Source organism: Dermacentor silvarum, chromosome 1, assembly GCF_013339745.2.
Source record: "Dermacentor silvarum isolate Dsil-2018 chromosome 1, BIME_Dsil_1.4, whole genome shotgun sequence".
NCBI classification, from domain to species: domain Eukaryota; kingdom Metazoa; phylum Arthropoda; class Arachnida; order Ixodida; family Ixodidae; genus Dermacentor; species Dermacentor silvarum.
In genome coordinates, this window is record NC_051154.1 from 380,452,307 (window position 1) to 380,475,651 (window position 23,345).

The 23,345-nt window shown below is 44.5% G+C and overlaps 1 protein-coding gene across 2 annotated transcripts in view; it reads left to right on the plus strand.

Moving 5' to 3' along the window:
- The window catches only part of LOC119437494 (uridine-cytidine kinase 2-B-like), a 96,260-nt gene that overhangs the window by 17,327 nt on the left and 55,588 nt on the right, over positions 1 to 23,345 (plus strand). Inside the window, exons 3-5 of one of the 2 annotated variants that reach the window (XM_037704500.2) lie at positions 1,699 to 1,794; positions 15,156 to 15,252; positions 18,265 to 18,410. In XM_037704500.2, the coding sequence (XP_037560428.1) occupies positions 1,699 to 1,794; positions 15,156 to 15,252; positions 18,265 to 18,410 (339 nt within the window). The remainder of the gene's footprint in view (positions 1 to 1,698; positions 1,795 to 15,155; positions 15,253 to 18,264; positions 18,411 to 23,345) is intronic. The other variant, XM_037704502.2, reaches the window with a different exon arrangement.

Sequence of the window (23,345 nt, forward strand, 5' to 3'; positions counted from 1 at the left end):
GCGTGTTCGAATTAACGAGATTCGACTGTAGCTAAATTAAAGAGTCAGAGGTTAACTCACTCAGGCACATGCACGTAAAAAGCATTTATTTCTTGAAGCGCCACCGCTTCAAACTCTTCGCGCCCAGTCGCGGAGTCCGCGCTGTCCGGCGCCGCGCCTCCGCACCAAAAGAGAAGGAGAGAAAGCGCGTGAATGTGCGCTGTTCTCTTTCGCGGCCGTTGGTGGGGCGGCGTTTATTCGTGTCAACCGACGCAGGCTGAAAATCGATTCGTAACAACCGTTCTCTAGCACGTTGCAAAGTAATGGGGCTCGGCCGGGACCACAGAAAAATTCGTATCATCCGGAAATTCGTATTAGCCGTGATCGTATCATCGAGCTTTTACTGTAACTTGATACTGTTGGGCAAAGTCAAATAAAGAAGACCTTTTCATAGTCTGTCTCTATTTCACTCATGTTGGGATTTACCAAGCTGCTCCAAAACGAATATATTCTGCTCTGAAATGGGCAATTCCTGCTACAAACATGCTCCAAAATCCCAAATTTGTTGCTCTCAGAGGTGCTTCAAAACACCCTTGGCTGCTTCCATCCATGACCCAGAATACATCCGCAGATTGTGTGCCCGGCATACTATGTACCTAGAAGGAAATGTATGTGTGCTTAGAATGTGAACCAACAATGTGATGTATCCAGAATATGGCCTCAGATAAGTTTATATTTCAGTGCACTATCTAATGAAGTGAGTGTGATAAAGGCTGTTCAGCTTCTCTGGCTGCAAGATTTCTTGTAAAGCTTTCTAAATGTATGGCTGTGTCTAATGTGCGTTAAGTGTGTACATGCCTATTCTTTTTATGTCGTGTCTTCGCTACCTGTTTGCCAAGCTTCATTGAATGCGTGCTCAGCTTTTCTACACCCTAATAAATACTTACCAAGGTAGGTGCAGGCTTGTCTTATGCTCAAAGTCAGTGTTAGCAGCAGCTTACAGTACTACGTCTTCTATTGTACACACTGCCACTTAGTGCTGGATTGCAAGTGACACTGAGTCACCTGTGCTGAAGTTTTTATTACAGTATGAAAACTTCTGCACTAGTATGCATTGTTATGGCAGTGTGTGGCATGCTCTTGCGCTAGCCCATTTGCTGGGACTGTGTTTTGTTGGAAACAGTGCTGTTCATTTCCCCACATTGAGTGGTATTCCTGGTAGCATATGCCAAGTTGTGAGTAAACATGTTTGGCACGACACTCGTGCCAGCCAGAAAGTGAAATTCTCTCACTGAGGGGTTGCACACTTTCTTCAGCAGTGGGATATACTTGAAGTAGCTGTGGCAGGTTCAATGAGAGAGCTAAAATAAATGTTGCCAAAAAGTTCAAGGTGGTTGTTTCAAAAGAGAAGGTGCAAGTTTTTTGGGCATCCCCTGTAACATGGACCAGGCACTGGAAATTACATGAGGGAATTGTGTACTTATTCTAAAGAGGTTTTTCTTTTTTTGTGTGTGTGTGTGTTGCTTAGTGAGCAGGAAAGGACTCCTTTGAATGGCACTAGCTCCTCTTCCATTTTTTTCGTCTTTCCGCCTCTTCTACTTTGTTGAACATGGCATGGCATCACATCCTCTGGCTCCCAGGTTTCTGGCCCTCTGGATACATCTTGCTAGCAAAGTCTTCGCTAGTACACAAACATAATCATGTCCTGTTGCCTTGCAGTTTTGAACACCAGATACAAGCCCATGAAAGCAAACCTCAACCCGTCTAGACCTTTGTGCACCAGTACCATGTCAACTGCAGGTTTCACATCCCCAGGTACGCGTGGGCGCAACTTCAGGGATCTGCACAGCATGGCAGCCTTGCATTCTGTCTGCGCCTTCATTTCTTCTCAAATTTCGGTCACTGCTGTTCCTGGCTCTTCATCCGTTTCTGCTGTCATTCTTTTCTATTTTTCGACATTGAAATCTTTGCTACTAGTACTTACATCATTTGAGAGCAGGAATATTGTAGTTGGTGGCCACAGTTCAGCCTCTTAAGATTAGTGCAGCTGTTTTGCTTGTTTACATCCCGCAAGTCATGTCACCATGCTTTTTTATGCAGTTCATTTGGAAAGAGGGCGTTGGCCTGGGTGCATTGGTATGAAGGTAGCTGCATCAGAAATTAGATGGTCATCCTGTACACTTCCTTAGTCACACAAAGTATCTCATATTTCTTTGCAGACACACCCGAGGCTCTTCAGATCTTAGCGCAGCTCCAGCTTTCAGATCCTATTATCCTTTTGCTCTTGAAGGCATCTCTTTTTGGCAACAGATCTGTCACAGTCCACACATATTTTTGTGGATTCTACACTATCACAATGTCACGTGTGCATTAAACGGTAGGCACCACAGGAGTCTGGGTTCTGCACATCTTTCTCTTTTACGTTGCTGTTGTCTTCTGTATAGATATTCAGTGTGCATTAAGTTTAATCTGTACTGCATATCACAAGTAACTTGCAGCATTGCTGAAGGTATGAGGTTTACACAGGCAATAAGCTTGCACATTGGAATATATAGTAAAACCCCGTTAGCTTGAAGTTGTAAGAACTGGGGAAAATTTCATGGTAAGTGGAGTTCCCAGATAAGCAAATTCACAAGAATGTGAGCTCCTGGCCACTCACAGACCGCATAGAGCCTTTCAAAATAGGTGCCTGTAGCCACAAAATTTTTTGCGAAAGCTCAATATACCAGGAACGGTATTCTTGGTGGATTACTTTTGCAACATATTGTGCTACTTGACACCTGCCATGTCGTGCATCTACAGGCAGCAGTGATCCTTGCATAAATCGATTAGCTACTGGAAGGCACGCATATTGTATCGAATACGTGTGTTCAGGCATGCAGTTTGGAGCTTTGTTTATGCCCAAGCGCACAAGCTTCTGTCATTGGGCTTCTGGTTTCGCGCTGGTCACTGTGTCATGCCAACGCTGCAATTTCATACAACCACTTAGCGGGAACGCTAGTGCATTTGTGCATGCTGGCAGCGGCAAGATCGCTTCCCTCGCTCCGCTTACAAAGTCGACTGAGTGGAGTGTGAGAGCACGTCTACTTGGCTTCTCGGTCGTTTTGCAACCGAGCTGATTGTGCGTCACTCATGTCTCAGCAAGATGCACTTATAAAATGCAAAAGCTGCACCATTGCCTGCAGTGTCTGAGCGCATGAAATCTGAGCAGAGCGTAACGTAAGTGGTGCTCAACTAAAACTGTCTGTTATCACTGAGATCGCAGCTGGCCGTGAACGGCGGACAGTGGCGTAGAGTCAAGTGGAATTCGCTGCAAACTTTGTTCGAGGTTCTGTCACTATTTTGGCGATATCACAGCGGTGCACAAAGTATGAAAACCCTTGGGTAGCGTCTTTTTCCTGAAATTTTCACACTCACGATATCCAGAGTGCAACGCAAAATCAGTTCAACATAAGAGGTAAAAATACATGAAGTTAACACTGAGCCAGGAAAAAATTTCGACTTAATCAGTATTTTCAAATATCAGACTTAGAGTTCATGAGGGTTTACTATAGTTCTGGGCATTAAGGATCTGATTATTGGTGTGATTAGAGAGTTTTAGCTTTCCAAAATACATGATATGTCACTGCAATATAGGATATGTTTGGCCCTCTGCGCATGTACATTGTGAACGGTAAATTATTGTGGCGACTACTACCAGTAGCTATGATTGCATAACAATGTGGTATCACCCAGGCAGCCCAGACCACCTGCTTTGCTCTGAATTAGTGCTTGCTACTTGCTTTCCACCCTGACAGCAAGAAATAAATGGTAAAATCAGCTGTCACTTAGTCTCACGTCACACTGGGGACAAAGCATTAGGGATGTTTTGTCATTACCAATGAGATCAGCGGTTTGTTTCCATGCAGCTGTGTCTATTGAGATGGCACTGAGCTGGGAAAGTAGTTTGATTTTCACCTAGCAGATGGCACCCCAACATTGGTGGTGATGCATTGACGAGGCAGAACTTTCTAAAAGCCAAATTTTTCACTGCATCATTAATTGAATAATAAACCCTTGCTTGGTAAGTGATGACAGTAAGCTGAAACTGCATTGGTCTCTCGACATGTGTACCATTGTCACAGCTGTCTCCGATTCGTCATCGGCGCGAAGTCGATCGACGGGGTAGACAAGCTGGTTGGTCGTTCCGTACGCAAGCGAGCACAGTGAAAAGAGTCAGAGTCGGGAGTAAACAAAAAAACAAGATATTTATCGGCTGATAAATATACACAAATTAATAAAATAAAATACACTAGACAAACTAACACCTGAACTTAATATATCACAATGATGAAGACAATAAATACGAACAATTAACAGTAGATATCAAAATGAAACAGTGCGAGGATCAAATACACAAGACTACACTTAACAGTATTTCACTAAAGCAAATTTCAAAAGAAATCAAAGTTCAAAAGAAAACAAATTGTGTCATACGCATTGCCGGGCAGCAGCAGCAAGTCCATAAACCGTGGAAGTCGGTGCACAAAGCTTTCCCGAAGAATGCTGGCGGTCCGATCTTGTCGAGGTGGATGTGAATTGCTGAGCTGGGTTTCCCGGGAGTCTAGATTTGACGTCTTCTCTCAAGCAGGTTGAGCTAACTTGAGGCGAACTACTGTGAGCTTCGTTGCAGACGCTGGTTTGACGTCTCGTACGTCAACAAGTTCCTCGGAGTTCCGACGTGGCCAGGCGGCCCAGGCGATACTGGACGGCACTAGCCCCCCAACGGCTTCTCAGCAGCGCATAGGTTCAGCTTCTAGACTAATCAGCAGGGCCCAAAACCTGCGCCTAAATAGCCTCTCCTTTCCCTAGTTCCCTATGTAGGGAAACTGCCACTATGTAGAGTTCTCCGAATTCACGGCTCTTTGCTCCCAACAGTCTTGGCCGCGTCCCTTTCACCATGGACGGAGAACCGCAGATTCTCCTCTCTCCCAATGTCAAGGGCCAAGGTCGAACCCGGCATACCACGCAGACGTGCACGCACACTTCTGGGTCCGTAATCGGCGTGTCGCGTCTGGAATCCCGATGGCACCCCGAGCGGCCACGACGCTTTCGACGCCCGTAATTCGGCGGGTCGATGTCGAGTAAATTATACGCCTGCACAGTCAGGAGCCCACGTTTTTGACGCTCGTAATTCGGCGTGTCGTTAATCATCGTCCAAACCATTCGAAAATATGCCGCTCCGTGACAACCATGGTAAAGCAGAGAGAGGTGGTGCACTTGCAGTGGGTCTGACGTTTCATGTATCACTGTAACAGCAGTCGTAGGGAAGTGCATTGCCATTTAGAAAAATAGCATCAGCTAATTCTCCTGAGTGCTATGGATCAAAGACCTTACATTTTCTAAAACAAGCAAGGTTCTTAGTGTTAAATGTGTTTGGTGCAGTAAAAAAATGCAGAAGAAGTACTAGCATGAATGCAGTTATCAAGAGCTCCGTTTCTACCATATGCTGGCGAGCATTCACTGTACCATTGGGTCTCCGAACATAACAGAGATGGCAGGGTAGCTAGCAAATTCCAACCCGCAGGCGTTTGCTTGCTCAGGTGAACATATATAGAGGGCTGTTCACCCCGGCTGTTGGCTAGGGAGGCTGCAACAAACTACTGAGAAAGAGTATAGATAATGTGATGCCCCACTGTCACATTCATGTAAACATGGCTTATGGTTACAGTGCCAATATATTTGTTGCATCAACGAACCTGCCAATTTGGGAAGCACGGATGGACAGGGTGGCGAGCAGACGCTGAGCAGGCGATGTGGCATGATGAACACATCTTGGAGGGCTTTCACTTTTCCTATTGGCTAAGGAGACCTGCAGACTCCACAGTGCAGCAAGGAACTACTGAGTTAGAGTATAGTTATATTTGCTTCTGTCGTTACTTTGTCACTCCTAGGAGATGACTGATGGAATGCTGCAAGACATTGGAAGATTGGTTTCAATTAGTCAGAATGACAAAAGTGTTTCATAGCAGTGGTCTATTGGCCAGTGCTCGCAGCACGGGCAGAAGTTTGATTTGTAGCACCTGTTACTGATCCATGTCTATTAGGAACAACATGCATGACATGCCTTGATTCTTGTACTGTTGTCAGCATATTCGTCTTACGAAAAGGCCTGTTGTGCGAGACATGAATCCGGTCGAACCCACTTACAAAAATATTCACGTGCCAAAAAAATTCTATTCTAACCGATAATTCTTATAACAGCATTGTACAAAAAACACGGAAGGGACAAAGATAGAAACATTTTAATTAGACAGAAGTATTATTATGCCAGTTATAACAACTGGGGTTAGAAGCATCATACCGGTTATAACGACTTGTCACAGCTATCCCCGATTTGTCGTCGGCGTGAAGTCGATTGACGGAGTAGACAAGCTGGTTGGTCGTTCCGTACTCAAGCGAACACAGTGAAAAGAGTCAGAGTCGGGAGTAAACAACAACAAAAAAACAAGATATTTATCGACTGATAAATATACACAAGTTAGTAAAATAAAATAAGAAAAACACAAGAGAGACTAACACACCTGAACTTAATATCACACAATGATGAAGACAAATAAATACGAGCAATTAACAGTACATATACATATGAAACAGGGCTCGGATCAAATATACAAGAATAACACTTAACAGTAATTGACTAAAGCAAAGTTCCAATGAAAACAAAAAGAAACAAACGATGTCATACGCGTGGCGGGGCAGCAGCAGCAAGTCCATAAACCATCAAGTCGACGCACAAAGCTTTCCCGAAGAATGCTGGTGGCCGATCTTGTTGAGGTGGATGCGAATTGCTGGGCTGGGTTTCCCGGGAGACTAGATTGGACGTCTTCTCTCAAGCAGGTTGAGCTAACTTGAGGCGAACTACCGTGAGCTTCGTTGCAGACGCAGAGCAGGGCCCAGACCTGCGCTTAAATAGCCTCTCCTTTCCCTAGTTCCCTATGTAGGGAAACTGCCGCTATGTAGAGTTCTCCGAATTCACGGCTCTTTGCTCCCAACAGTCTTGGCCGCGTCCCTTTCACCATGGACGAAGAACCGCAGATTCTCCTCTCTCCCAATGTCAAGGGCCAAGGTCGAACCCGGCATACCACGCAGACGTACACGCACACTTCTCGGTCCGTAATCGGCGTGTCGTATCTGGAATCGAGATGGCACCCCGAGCGGCCACGACGCTTTTGACGCCCGTAATTCGGCGTGTCGATGTCGAGTAAATTATACGCTGCAGTCAGGAGCCCACGTTTTTGATGCTCGTAATTCGGCGTGTCGTTAATCAGCGTCCAAACCATTAGAAAAAAAGCCGCTCCGTGACACAACTGTTATGCCGGTTGTTATACCCGGCATAATGCAACATGGGAACATTGTAGTAAGTGGTTTATTTTATCATGGAACACACACAAACGTTAACGATGTCGTGTCTACTCATTGTTATATTCGATATACAGTTAAACCTCGATATAATGGTTTACTGCATTACATTGAAATTCGGCATTTTATGCAAATGCAAATAAGTACAGTTACCGACATATTTTTCTTACATGGAACGAGGCCATAAAATTGTCTGAATTTGTTGAATTTGAGAGTCGGCATTCAAAGATATGGTTTCATGTCGTGTCGACAATATGTTCACATTGGTGATTTAAAGCAAAGCCTGAGAAACTTTCTGCTCCGCTGCCGCTCGAAAGGCAAAGAGGCCGTCGCCTGAAAAGCAAAGCATTGATAGCGATAGCAAAGTATTAGACTATACAAAGGATTGTAGTTTTATTGGCTGTATAAATTGAAGTAAATACTTGCTTACTGATTAAATTAACAAGCATGGTGTCACACGTGCACAGGCAAACATATCACTAACAGATCTCACTTTAAGACCACAGACATTCCCTACCACAATGCTGGTGTGATGAAAAGCGCAGGCAGAGGGGAGCAAACTTTTTGTCTGCCGCTCGCTTTGATGCATCTCTGAAACTCAAGATTATGCAACCTCCAGCACTAAACGCGCTGGAAGACGGCATACACATCAGCCACCAACTATCTCGGCTTGCCTAGTTGCAGATTACGTCCAGGATAGGATGCATGGCCCACATATGCGTTCAGCTGTGCTGACACCCCCCTCTCCCCCTTTATGCGTTCTGGAAGACAGTGTACATCAAACCACCATCCTTTTGATCTCACCCTCGCGTGCATTCTTCCCTCGCACCCACAGCATATGACGCACGGGTTGCGATATGATCTTATCGCACTTGCACTTTATACCAAACATAACGGCGAGAGGGTCTTGTGTTTCGGTGGCCAGTCACGGTGTGCACTTTTTGAGAGGTGCATTCCCAAGCAACCACATGTAATTCAACCATTTGACCGTCTGCGCTTGCAGAAGTTTCCATTTATTGCCTCGTTATTTCTTCGTGGCGGGAGTGTTAACTTTGTCATATTGAAATTGCATATAAATACACTTCGTTACAGTGAAATTCAAAAGACATTGTTTTCAATGGACAAGAAGTTATAATTTATTATATCGAGAATTTCATTCTATTGAAGTTTGTCATATCGAGGTCAAACTGTATTGTTAAAACGGGTATTGTTATAAGTGGGTTCAACTGTACGAGCAGTTGCATCTGTTGCACTGCACAAGAAGCTAGGATTTGTTGGATCCTGTGAGTATATGTCGAATTCTCCTAGAACTATGAGCGGCAAGCTCCTCGGAAGGGGTGCTAAATCCAGGTGTCTCAACCCTTTAAAGTAGTGCTCACTCTTGATAAGTTTCTGCTCGGGGGGTGGTATTCTCCAGCAATCATCTTTGGGGATATCACTTTTGCTAGATTTTTTCAGGATTCAACACCGTACGCGTCGAAGTAGCAGCTTGAAAGCATTCTTGGCACTGTAAAGATAGCGAGCTTGGCTTAGCACCAAAAACGCTGTCGGCTGTACATCCTGATCGTCCGATGCCGAGTCTCCCAAAACCTCGCTGAAGTGATTCTATCCCCAAAAGCTATCGTTAAAGAATGCCATGTTTTTTCTTGCTTGTCAGCAGAGCAGCCAGCTTTAAAAGAGCATAAATACAAACTCAAGCTAATTATAATTAGTTAGTGCTCTGAAATACCTACAGCATTACTTTTACCGAGAAAAAAAGTATTCGTAAGTGAGAAAGTAGCATGAGCAAGGGACAGAATTGGTGCCACCACTGTGAAATTACAGTACAGGTATAGACCACTTATAACGTAACCGCTTATAGTGCAGGACCGGATATAGTGCAGTCTTTTTAGACTCCCGTTAATTTTCACATAGCACTCCATGTATACACGTATCGCTTATAGTGCAGTTACGGGAAACGAAATACCGGTTACAGTGTGGCTGCCTGGGAGTACGGAAGTTAGTGGAGACAGCGTACGCTCCCCTCAAACGGGCACCCCAAGGAGTGCTCGAGGAAGAGAGACAAAGTGGAGGAGAAGGGCACGTGGTGCGAACGAACAGCCAGTGAGGCGGAAACCAGAACCTTGAGTGCGAGAAAATATCACGGCGCGCATAGCGAGCGAGGGCCACGAAACTGCCAACGCCAGCCAAGGCTCGCTTCACGATAACGGCAGTTAACGAAACTTCTGGGAGGGAACGGGCGGCGCCGACACGGCACGGCGAAGGGCGCACGCGGAGACCATGGAATGTGAGGGAGGAGGGCGGCAGGGAAGCGGTTTTCGCCTCGTAAACTCCGCCGCTGTGGTGGCTCCCCTCGCCCTCCCTCGTAGCTCCCTCACTTTCGACTGTCACCGTGCGCAGCCGCAGGCGCCGCCACTCCAGCCGGCCCGGCGCCAGCTCCCCGAAGTTTCGTTTTCTGCCGTTATCGGGAGGCGGGCGTTTGCCGGCGTGGGGGGGGGGGGGCAGTTTTGTTGGCCGGCCTGGGACAGCGCCGCTGCTTCCCTCTGCGCCGTAGCCGCAGCATGCGAGGTCAACACGTGACTAAAAAGTAGAGGAAGCGTAAAGGAGAAAAAAGGGTTCACTGCCATTTTTTACGCGTGGCTACTGTAGTGTGGCTGAGACGTCGGCACGTACACGCATGTTCCGGTGCAACGCAGAATCGGTGACCTTGCCATTTGAGAGAGGGTGAAATTTCCGCCGTGTCTTTCTTTTTTTTTCTTTTTTTGTTCGCGCGCGACATTGAGGGGTCTCTCCCAAGCTGTTACTCTATGGCGGTGCTGGAGCAATGCCGGTCGGAGGCGCCGCCGCGTGATTTGGTTCGAATTAACGAGATTCGTCTGTAAATTGAATGCAAGCGTTCTAGCCGCATTCCTCGACTGTCGCATACGCGTGGCGGCTCGGTGCACATGTTTCGTATATGTGCGGGCCTTGAAAATTGTTGCTTTGGTTATAGTGCGGTACCGCTTATAGTGCGGATATTCGTGACTCCGGCGACTTGCGTTATAAGCGGTCTACACTGTACTACCAACTCTCATTGCTGTCTTATTGCCCATTTATAATTGGTGATTACTGGTACCACAGCCAAGGTTAATAAAAAAGTTGTTAAATTGTACTTCAACATGCAATCAAATTCAGTTTGGCCTATCTTATTGGGTTTTCCTGCAGAACTCACTGATGCCTACCTTTATGTGCCACTCTGTCGACACAGTTTACTGGACCCTGGTACACTCTCAATAGTATAGCCCTCTAATTCACTAGGGCACCAGCTTGCCTAAGCACTTGAATTCTTGAGAACATTGAATGGGACAAAGGATTCTTAAGCTGTGCCAATGTACTGATGACATATTTTCATCCGTTTTCTGAGGTGATTTGCTATCTTCATCTGTGGTTTTCTTTGCTTGATTAAGTCTTCTATTGTAGAATGAATTCAAGACCTTGATGAATCACTTTATGAAGACAATATTTTGCTTTACAGTCTCTTAAGTTGCAAGCTTTCTGAAACAATTGTGCATTTTCCTTGTGCATGGCGGGACTCGACTGCAGCTACTCTTCCTGCCTTCTTTTGTTGTATATCCATATTTCCTACTATCTAAAGAACTATGTGCATGTCCTGTAACTGAACTTATAGCCTGGTCTCATTATTTTGCACTCTTGTTACTAGAACATCTATTTTCTTCATTTGCCCCATTTTGTTCTTTTCTTTCTCTACCAGCATGCCACAGGTGTGTTTCGAAGTCAATTATTTAACTTTTTTCTGTATGGAATAATTTCTTTCAACAATAACATTTCACATTACTAAAACAGGTGCAAAATGTTGCATCTGCTGAAAAGATTGCTGTTCTTGCAGTAATGTGGTGTGCAAACATAGTAAAAAAATAGCAGTTTTGAAACTTCATGCTCATTTTCTCTCGATAGCGCATAATACTGGTGGACTATAACATCAACCAGTACTATGCACCTCAAAATACGGAAAGGTTCAAATCATGTGCTTACAGTTATATAAAAGTCTCCTGTTTTTCTTGCTCTGAAAAATTGAATTGTATGATATATAACAGGATTCTCTTAGTGGAATCCGATGCACTTTCATTATCATGACTTACGAGTGCTGTTCAAGAACTTTTTTCGCATTCAAGTGAGGGAGTGAAATGCAAAAACTTTGTTGTACCAAGGATTTAATGAACATTAAGGAAATCCAGGTGGTCTTAGTTCAGGCTTTTGTTACGCGACGAACGAGTCAGTAAGGCGGGCAACTATTTACAGGTTGTATTTACAACAGCGGTTGCAGCGCTGACCGGTTAGGTTCACAGCGCGAGCCCAGCTTGTTCTTCCTCTTCTTTTCTCGAGTGATGGCGCCCGCGCGCCTCGGTCAAACATTCAAATACCACACGTGTGTAGCATAATCCCCCAGCGGCAGAAGCGACGTCCCGGAGCGTCTAAATGTCACTATGGCATTTCCCCATAACCCCTATGTTGCTGCGGGACATTAAGCCCCACCAATCAGTCAACTTTTTTTTTCTTCCAGATGCCAGGGCGTTTAGAAATTTTCTCGCTTGTCATTCGTTTGAGAAGTTTATTAGCACTCATGTGCAGCTCAGCATATCAGTCCACAGTGAAATGTCTATCTTTCATTTGTGTTTTAAGAATTTCTGTTTGTACTGTGTTTGAAGGTGTGTGCATGTTACATGGGTCACCATGCACAATCTCGTCTCTGTCTTAGGTGATGCCATCGCCCATGCACACAGCAAATCTCATACCCTGCTCTCCTGAGGCCTCTATTTGTCTGTATTTTCACATGATAAATGATCTCCTAGGACCAAATGACAGTAGACGTAAATTCCTTGCCACAGAAATAAATGTGACAGAAAGAACATGCAGCATGCTGAAAGCAGGGAGGCATATTTTGAGTTTGACCGATGCTATATGCGAGAGCGAAAGGAGATGACGAAGAGGGAAGGAGCCGAGTGTCGTTGAGGGCCTTTCATTTGCTTTTTGCGCCCGCAGGGTCACGTGATTATCGTCAGTGGGCTGTTCAATAGTGCATGCACCCCTCATTGAAAAGTTGTTCCTCGGGGGGCAATTTCTTGCAATACGTTTTGGAAGGGCACATCAATAATTCCGTGCATGTGATTTTGCTGATTTTTGCGGGTGGCAAGCAAATTTTTGCGTGTGGCTCAATTTGCCCGAGCTAGTCGTAAATGGGGCCAGCAACTTAGTTTGCGGTTGGTTTCAGATTGCGATTGGTTCACTTTAAAATTGTATTAGTTAGGTGATAAAATGTAAGAGCACGGACTCACCTGCATTGTTCATTTCGTGTGGCCCTTAACATTTTCCCTACCACGGGGAAAATAGGTGTTTTTTTTTTTGTAGGTTACACAAGATTTTTTTTCTGAAGGAACTACTGCACCCAATATTTTGTGTAATGCATAAACAAAAAGCAGAATTAATGCACTTTTCACGCATAAAAGTTTTATTAACGAGATGTATGTAATAAAAAAGATATAAATTGCCAAAATCAAGATTGTGGGATAGAATTGAACAAAGTTTGTAAAGACATGCTTGTATCTACAAAGAAAAAAAATGTAAAGAAAATAATGAGATGTGCAAAATGTATTGCCATCTAATAGGCACTATCTCTGAAAAAAATCAAAAGTTTTTGTTGAACAGGTATTCCACTACAAAAAGTTAACTGCAAGCACTACAGTTGGGTGTGCCAGGCTGTGTGGCCGCCGATGTTCCAGGCTGGTTTGCGTAGTCATCACTCTCAGAGTCAGTCTGAAGAAAAAGCAGCGTCCTCAGACTCGCTGCTGCTGGATTCATTGATAAAATCAGCCGCAGACGCAGCGGAATCACGAGATATCTTTCTAAGTGTGCACGCCGATCTCAGAGGTGGACATTTTTGCTTTCTGCTTTGACGATCGCGAAACTTGGGAGCACGTTCAAAAATACCGCCTGGCGGGAAAAAAGTGAACTGCTTAGAAAACTAAAATATAGTTTTCCTGTTTCACTTTCAATAGTACATTGTCTGTGTGAGCAGCGCGGAAGGTCTCGAAAGTGGCGTTTCAATCCATTGATAGCAGGCTAACGATTCCCAATGGTGCGGTACGAAAAGAGACGAGTGCCTTGGTGTGAAAACAAACGTAGCTTTCTACCATGCTCTCTTCCTTCAATTGCCTCCTCTTGCTTGCACCTTAGTACTGCTCTCTCTCCCTCCCTCGTGCTCTCTCTCCCTCCCTCGTGTTTTTCTCTACACTAGCTGGTAGTTTGAAAATGTGCACCACTGTGTGGGCAAGATGTGAAGTAAAAACCAGACAGGACAGCTCGTGAGAAGGAACAATGCCCGTCGGCTCATCGGACCATGTCACCTTGCAAAAATGGGCCGTGTGATCAGTCATGTCATTGTAGTTAATACACAACTTGTTATCTGCAACCAGAAAAAGTGCGCTCTCAACCTATTTGTGCGTTTGAAGGTGCATTAGTGTTGACGGCATTGCAGAAGTATCCAGGCACAACTTTGATTGACCGCTGTTGGGTGCAAGTACCGAATTTCAGTTCTTCTTGCACCGCAAAGCTAGAATTGCCAGGGCATCAGCAGGATTGCCTTCTCAGGCAGATTAGCACTCCTCTATGGTTGGAGCCAGCCAGCATTTGCTTAGCTATTAATAGTCTTGGTAAAACAATCAGTTGGTGTGTGCTGGTTTCAGCTTTTATTTGTTTGGCTACAAGTTCTACCGCCTGGCAACGAGCAGGCATATTCTCGATTTTGGATAATAATTGTTTGTGTGGGAATGTCACATGTCAGAGACTGGTACAATGTGTGTAGTCTGACTGGTAACTGTTTGCTTTTGTGCGGTGCCTATAGTCTCCCGTACTGAGTGGCCCTGGCAGCATCTGGTTCTAGCATCAATTGGTCTTGACACCAAGCTTTTCACAGGACCGGCTGTATACTGCAATTGCTAAGCATTCAACTTGATCATTCAAGTAAAAGAATAAATGAAATTGAGGGTCTGACAGAATCCCTTTTGGTCATGGAAGATCATATTATTAATAGATGCAGTGCCAGCCAAAGTCAAATTTATTAAAAGACAATTTAGCTTCCCTGCAGGAGCTGAAACGGTTTTCAACAGATTTGCCTTGGCCGGTACTGCTTCTTTTATTTACTATAAAGGAATGGAACAGTAGCAAGAAGTTGTCTGGAGGCCTGGGGTGATTGTGGCACAGGGGCCTCGTGAAGACGCCCCCATGACCAGCCCTTGAAATAGTTCACACTTGCTGAAGGTCCTACCTTTGCATAAACCTTTTTTGCTAGCTTAAATTGCTCATTTTGCTAAACTAAGTCGTAGAGTGTGTGCATTGGAGCTTACACAGTATAGGTAGCTCTGCATGCTTTGTTATCAGCACACTACTATATTGATGAAAAGCGTCACGAAAGTGTAAGCTTTTTTTTATTGTTCTAGCTTTTCACTTAATATGCATATGAAGGAGTCTGACCACTTAAACCTAGTTTGGCAGACTTGTTCATATTTTCGTTTTCTATAAGCTGTAGAGATCATTGCTAGAGGTGCCTATAGTAACTGAGCTCTCTGTGTGTATATGTTGAAGTGTCTTAGCTCTAATGCATATGGTGGTAAGTTCTGAAAACTGTGTCAACTAAGCTGTTGCTTGACAGTTGTCAGTGGTCCTCAATGTGTCCCCTTTGACATTTTCCTTTGTCTTTGGAATGACGCATGACTGTGCAGATGTGTTTGACGACGAGCTGATGGCAGCAACCCTGAGTGACATCTTGCAGGAGAAAGTGGTGCAGCTGCCTGTCTACGATTTCATCACTAGCACACGGTGAGAGAATTGCTCACACACCTGTGCCGAGTCAATTATGATCAAAATAGAAGAAAGATGCATGAAGCAGGGATTAAGTGTTTTTCAGATTTGTAAAAAGAAAAAAAAATTAGTTTTGCCCATAACACGAAGCTGCGACTTGATAGCCGCAAAATATAATGTGCAGTAAGCCTTGTGCTGCTTATGCCATCATTGTTAGAGTGAACATTCGCAAGTGCGAGCGAGCAGCCTCCTTTTGAAAATTAAAAGAAGTGTGAGTCATTTGTTTGTGGAAGTTCACCTCTCAGTGGTTAGTTCCAACTAGTTCTACTAATTTCTTTGTAAAAAGTCGGTTATTACTGCTTAAAATGAAAGACAAATCTTTTCTAATTGAATTTTGCGCTCATAATGTAGCACGGGTACATTAGTGTGACGTCGCGTATTGCAGTGTCTTTTCGCATGCTTGGGCCATTTTTCTTTAGAAGGAGTTTTCAGAACTGACGCGGTTGAGCCTTTTGTTTATTGGTAAGCTACCTACTAATAATTATTCCTGAGCTGACACTATCCAAGCCTTGTGACATAACGGGGAGCTAGCATGGGGAACTTCAAACCTGTCTTCCATTGTTGCAACTTTTCTGGCTGACAAACGTTTCTGGTTTTCCATAACTAATTTACCAATCCAGCTTCACGTAATGCTCCTCTCTAGTGTCCCTCATTCACATTGGCCAAGTCACAGAGGTCAAGCAACCAACTTGGTCGTAAGGCGATAGGAAGAAGTGGTTGCAAACTTCATACACAGACATTTCCTCTAATGCCGTGTATTGAACATTTTTTTTCTCTCATTTACATTCATTTCTACCTTCTTGGATGTTTTAAAAATGTGATTCTCACTCTCGGTGTCCACCTCGTCCTGCTTCGCCAGTGTTGTCATGCAGGTAACCTATTGCCCAGTGTGGTTCTCATACCTGCTAAATCTCTAGAAATTTTGAAACTTTTTCAATTTGTGCTTGCTCTATGATTTACGAATGTTGCATCAAGTTTTACAAAAAAATAGATTCTGTTTGCGAAAAGCTTTAAGGTGTTGGTGGATGGGCAGTGCAAGATTGCAAATAATGCAAACAAGAAAAATCCATGGTGCCTGTGTTGCCGTGTTGTGGCAGCACAAGATGCCATGTATACCAGGAGGGTGCTTGCTTTGCGCAAGTGTATTCGGACATGTTCCTGAAGCAGGCAATATCTGCAACAGCAAAGTCACTGAAAAAATCACTGTGATCTAAAAAAAACATTGTGTGGCTTTTCAGAAAACTCTCTGCTGTGTCTATAATTTGGTGCTGCTTGTGTGCGGCATCTAAACGAAGATCAACGTAAATAATGTGCGCATGTATCCCACAAAAAGTTTGCTCAGGACAAACTAAAAAAAATGCATGCTATCTACCCCCCCCCCCCCCTTCGTCTCTTTTTTGTTAATCCGAGTGAGCCCCACTGTGTAAAATTCTGGTGAGTCCATGTTCGAGTGAGCACCGCAAGTAGAATTTTGATGAGTCCGAGTTCAAATAAGCCACCCTGAGTAGAATTTTTGGTGAGTCTGAGTTCCAGTGAGTCCCGCTGAGCAGTTCTATTGCGATAGCAATTATATGGACATGTCAGGTGAATTTCCGCTGTCATTCGCATTGGCATCAGCATCGCCGTGATGTTCCGTATAAAGTGCAGGTGCGATAACATTGCAGCCACGTGCCATATCCTGTAGGTGCGAGGGTAAGCCGAGAAGGATAGTGGCTCGATCTCACACGGGCACAGGAAGAAGGTGGGGGGAAAGTGCGCCATCTTCCATCGCAGGCAATGCAGAAGGGGGGGGGGGGGTTCTACTCCGGCAACAGCTGGGTATGGTGCGGCTATGTGCAGTCGTGTGGGCCCTATCTTGAAAGCCATCTGTGGTGGGTACAGAGTCTAGGCGCGCTGAGGGCTGATGGTGTCATGTGCACTGTGTTCTCGCCCCTTTGTTCACATTGAAGTGAGAGGCAGCATGAAGGACAATTTGCACGCTGCTGCTGCCGCTCTTCCTCACGCTATCGTTTTGACAATGAGTGTCCGCAGTCATCGAGTAAGAGGTGTTCATGTTTGCCTGTGTATGCGTGACACTATGCTTGTTAATCGTAGTAAGTGAATGTTTACAAGTTTATACAGCCAATAAAGCTACTATCACTAGTTTGTATAGCTGTCTGCTAATTTGCTATCGCAATCGATACTTTGCCTTTCGGGCAAAACTGCAACATATTTTTGTGGGTCAGAGTTCAAGGGAGCCCCACTGAGCAGGATTCTGGTGAGTCGGAGTTGAGTGAGCCCTAAGCAAAAAATATAACTTGTGTGGGAGTCTGAGTGAGTTCTGTTAATTTTGCTGACCTATGCTGTAGACTTCACTGTTGCTTCTGGTACATCTTTGAGAATAAATGTGTGCTACTGGCCAGTCTCCTTACAACAAATAGCAGAAATGATAAAAGGTCAATTTTGCGGAGCACTGGAGAGCATCAATCAAGTGAATGCACTAACCTGTCTGCTTTAGCTGCTCAAACATAAAAAAGACAACTGCGTCATAATGACATTTCAGTAGCAAGCAAATTGCCTTCCACAAGAGCTAATCTATCCAGCTTATCAGTGATGATAAAAGGACAGGGAAGACTTGAAGGAGGCAGAGGACAACTTATGAGTGATCAACTTTGCTAGTTTAAAACACATTTTGTAAATTGTGGAAGGCAATTCATGAAGCTGCACCTTTTCATGTCTGAGATGTCGCACAATTTTGCTGAATGAACAAGAAGGGAAACGGGCACGTTTCTTGTTAATCTAGACCATAAAAAGCCAACAGGCAATGAAGCCAAGGAAAGCATAGGCTTTTTTTTCCTTGACTTCATTGCCTGTTGGCTTTATATGGTCGTAATTTTGCTGAAAGTTGTTTTTGGTGCCCTTGAATTCAGGAGTGTTTACTACACTGCTGCATTGTTGTTGGAGACGTGATTGCTTCTCTGCTAATTTCAGGCTGCGGGACCAATGGATAAGCATAGCACCTGCAGACGTTGTTCTGGTGGAAGGGGTGCTACTGTTTTACTTTCCACGCCTACGAGACATGTTTCACATGAAGCTCTTTGTGGATACCGACCCGGACACACGACTTGCACGCAGAGGTGACTATTGCCTCAGCTATTGCCACACTTTTCTTGCTTGCTGCTTGCCAGTTCTGTCACCTTTATGCTGACAGATGTGCGTTCCTGTCTTTCCACATATGTACGTAACTTCTTGTGCCATTGCAATGTACCAGGGTCACATTTTAAATGTGAAAGCTGGGCATACGCATTACAGGTCGCACTGGTAATGGTTGGTTGTAGGACTCATTGCACGAGCTAAATGAAATTTAAAAAATGAAGGTGTAGAAGTACTCTACTGTGAGCTAGTTTGTTCATATTGAACAAGTAATGTAGCTTGCTGCACTCTGTCCTGTCTGTCTTTCCACCCTTGTATTTAGTGCAGTACATTACTTGAAGGAGGGGCACTTCACTTTAACTTTTGTATAGGTGTGAGTTCTAAGGCTGTTTAAAGGAAAGGGACTGGTGTTTTCCACAAGTTGTGATCACCCTTGAGTAGAAGCAGCCATTGCAATTAATCATAAGAACCTTACAGGTAAATGTACAACCTGGCAGTCCGAGGGTCATTTTGTCGAAGTTCTGTCAATGGCAGCATGTGTTCTGTCCACTCTCAAGTTGAAGGGTGACTTGGCTTGTCTTTAGTGATGTTGATGTAAATCCAGCAAGAGTGAGCTGAAATTGTTGCCCGTACACTACCTACTATCGTAAAAACGAGCAGCTCAGGTCACGGAAGCTGTGGGTAGCTTCTTTCGGGTCACTCCAATATTCTGCTACGTGCGTTGCGTCTTTTATTTTCTCATACATTAGCAGCAGTTTCCCTCAGTCAAAGCAATATACATTGAATGCAACTTCTCTGTGTATTGCTTTGATCTGAGGAAATTGTTTGACCTGCCATGATGTTTCGGCGGCTGTGGACTCTGCTGCTGCGCATGAGGTTGCAAGTTCGATACTTGGCCACGGAGGCTGCATTCCAATGGGGTTGGAATGCAAAAATGCTTCCGTACTGAGCATTGAGTGCATGTTGAAGAAACCCGGGTGATTTAAACTAATTCAAAGCACTCCACTATGGCACCTCTTGCATACCTGCTAAGACTCCCGGATTTGGACCATTTCTTTCGGTTGTACGGTTGACAAGAAAATATCCCGGAAATTGCTGTTGTGTCTTGTTCCCGCGTCGTTTGTCTTGTTCCCGCGTCTAGCGCTTTGTCAGGCCACATTGGCAAAAAAAAAAAATCCAACCCAATCTAATTCAGTTAGAGGTTCATCGCGCAAAATTAAGAAAGCGCAAAATTAAGAAAGTAGTAGAGAAACCCTATACATGCACTATTTTGTTAACCGCAGAGCCGCTCCTTACGCTGACAGGGTTGTTGGGTGCCATAGTGCTCCTAGTGTCATTAAGCTAGCCAGTGAATGCCGCCTTCCACAACTAGCAACACTGGACTCTCCATCATTCTCCTCGGTGTCAGCCGCTCTGGCATTGCATAGGCCTAAGGTCAGTCATGGCTTTAAAAGCAAGGAGCGCTAGCACAAAAAGTATCTTCAAGTATTTTTAATGTAGTGCTCAGCCAAAGTGACGCTAGGTATTTTTTTGATACCAGAGAGCAATGCAGAGCGCGAACGTCAATTTAACATTGTGAAAAATACGGGGACGTAGTGCCGCTCGTCCATGTGTCGCTCGTTCAAGTCGCTGGGAAACGTCAACCTTGCAAAATGTGAAAGAAATGGAATTTCTTACAATCAATCATTATCTGAATAATTTTTGAACACCCACCGTGGTTGCTTCGTGGCTTTTGCATTGCGCTGCTAAGCACGAGCTTGCGGGACCAAATCTCAGCCGCTGCGGCCGCATTTCGTTGGCGGCCAAATGCAAAAGCGCCCATGGGCCGTCCATTGGGTGCACCAGGTGGTCCAAATTAATCCGGAGTCCCCCACTACGGCGTGCCTCATAATCAGATGGTGGTTGTGGGACGTAAGACCCGAGAATTTAAATTTTAAAGAATTTTTGAAGGCAAAATTCGGGCAACAAGGAAATGCTTGCAAAAGTGAGACCTTGATGTTCACGTGGTCATTTGTATATTTGTAAATCAAATTATACTGAAGTTCATCTGGGAGTACTTCAGAATCTCGACATTGGGGGGGGGGGAGGGTTACTGACTGACCCCCCCCCCCTTGGTCAGAAGATCTCTCGGATTTAGTTTCTCCGAACTTGGCAGGTATGCTCTTGTATCTCAAGTGTTGCTGCTGGACATTAAACCTATCAATCAATAATCAGGAAATTGTTTTGTTAAGCCCAGGCATAATCTTTTGAGCAGGGCAAAAAAACTCCCTGTGAACTTTATTTTGGGAAACTACAGTAGACTCTCGTTAAACGGAACCTCAAGGGACCAGGGAAATCAGTTCTCTTTATTAGGAGTTTTATTTACTGAGAGATTGAGCTTAAGGGTAGACAAGATTCTCTTTTGAAGGGAGCAGATACTTTATTGTCAACAGCAGATAAAAGGTGTGGCAGATCTGATTAGAAAGCGTCTTGCAAAGTTTCTACTTGCATGCTGGCTAGAGCTAGCAGCACAAAACCTAAGTACAAAATGAAAAAAAAAAAGTCATTTAGTCAAAAGAAATACCGCTTTAGTGAAGCAACCACACTCGAAGTCATTGATAGCTTTGATCTCCATCTCCAACGTGAGCGCATTGTGCAGCCGTTTATCTGCTGCCATCGGAAACGCTAAGCAAACTCGCAGCTCACCAACATTGCCAGCACAAAGAAACCACAGCAAACTACGATATAGCCACACTTACCATGGCACCAACAAAAGCAAGCAAAAGCCACCTTGGTGATAACATCGAGAACTGGTGAGAAAACCTGAAAGCAGAAAGGAAAGTTGCTAACAGCGATACCTGTCACAATGCCACTGAGATTGGCCGCTCAATTTCATTTTCGGTAATATTTTTAGTTTCGTTTATCAGAGTTTTAAAAAATTGAGTTCCATTTAACATGCTTTTTTTTATTTTTGTTTTTCCATTGCCCTAATGCTAAACCAACCGATCATAAGGCTGTTATTCCATTTAAGTGACAATTCCGTTTTTTGAGATTCTACTGTACCGGAAAAACTGCCCTTGTACAGTCGGCGACCGATAATTCGGACTACGGGGAATGTAAATAGGTAAGTCTGAACTATTGAATGTCCGAAAAAAAAAACGAATGTATCCAAAAAGGGTAATTTTATTTATGTTTTATAGCCCCTGTACAAGGAAGAAGTGGTCGATGCATTGCTGCACACACTTCTGCTTACGTGCAACCAAGTACGCCTATATTTCTGCCGGTTTTCTGTTGTTGCTGTACGCTGATGCAAGGACTGCAATGGCTCAAGTCAGATCCGCATGGCACATCGTCATCCGAGTTAGAGTCGCTGTTTAATAGTGGGAGAACTTGCTCAATTATTTCGTCATGTTCAGTTCGGCACACAACACTGCGCTGTCGACGTCTGAAGTCTTCAAATGTAACGGCGGCAGGAATCGGCACACCGCAGCCTAGCAGGTCATCAATGATGTCCGCATTTGAGCTTGTTGTGGTAGGCGGCAGTTCAGGCTCTTCTGTTGCGGAGTCAGAGTCAGACCGCGAGGGGACCATTGATGCCATGATGTGGCCTGTCGATAACTTCACGAGAAATACTTCTTGGAGCCAGCAGACCCCTGTCTCGAACGCCAACTAAACAAACAAAATGGCAAGAGTGGGCCATGCGCTGGGATGCCAGAATAGGATATGATGATCGCGATGTTGAAGCGACCTCACAATTCAGGCAAAGCCTCCAAAATCAGCATTTGTAATTTAATCTGAGCCGTAGTGCTGCAGCCGAGACAAAGCCTTGGGGATTACCGTTTTATGTGTAATCTCAGAGGCCATACTTCATGTCTCATCGAGGTTGCCAGAGGAGATAATGGTGGCAGAATCCGCGTACGCTACAGTCACGGATGGAGTCCAGGTAATTGAATGTAGAGTTGGCGGCTGTTCAGAATATTAGTTGTCTTTACACATGAATTCTACGAGGCCATTGGCGGTGCCGCGAAGCGGTCCAAATTACTGAGCATGTCTGGATTATCGGTGTCCGATTTATCAGTCGGCGACTATAGTAGATTAGTGCTCATGCATTCGAGAGTAATGTTTCGCCCTTTCAGTTCTGTAACGACTCAGGAAAAACTTGCGAAAAATATTTGGCTTATGGTAGTCTCTATCAGGGAACCCGATTGAACTGTAAAGAACTTTTGTGAGTTTGTGATAACCCGTGCAGGGGGGGGTGGCTGAACAGCTGCACCAATTGGGCCAATTGCGCCAAGAGCAGTTCTCTATGCTGTCCTGCTCGAAAAAGTCATTTTAGCAGGAAATTTCCCTGAGCTTGCACCAAAGTAAGCATAAGAATTAAAGGCTTGTTTCATTCATGCTGCCTCGCTAGTAAAACTGAAACCAAAAGCTAATACGCACTGTCATCATCATCTGGAATCAATGGCGCTGCCATTAGCCACGTATATAGCCGTCTTTTATTTTTTCTCTCTCTTTTGTAGCACTTCTCTCCTGAAGAAGTTCCAATGTACTGCTGCTAAGTGGTCTTGTTGTTTGTGAGGTTTGTCCTATAGTTCTGTAATACTCATACTAGCGTATCACAAAGGTCACTTATGGAGGCTGTTGGATCAAAAGGAAGCTTCGGATAATCTCCAATCACCTGTTGTTTAGCGTAGAGGCTGACGATGCCCCTTTAGAAATACGTTGTAATACGATACTAAACTATTGACAAAATATATTCTTTTTAGGGGGTACTTTCCTTGCAACCCTGCATGATAGGAAGAGCCAATTTCGTGGTTGTAATTTAATCAGCTTTCACATGATCCAAGACACAGTTATTCAGCAGGAGAGATTTGTCACGATAAAAGTAAAGAAGCCTCTAGGTGTCTTCACTGCAACTTCGGTTTAGTCGCATACGTCCT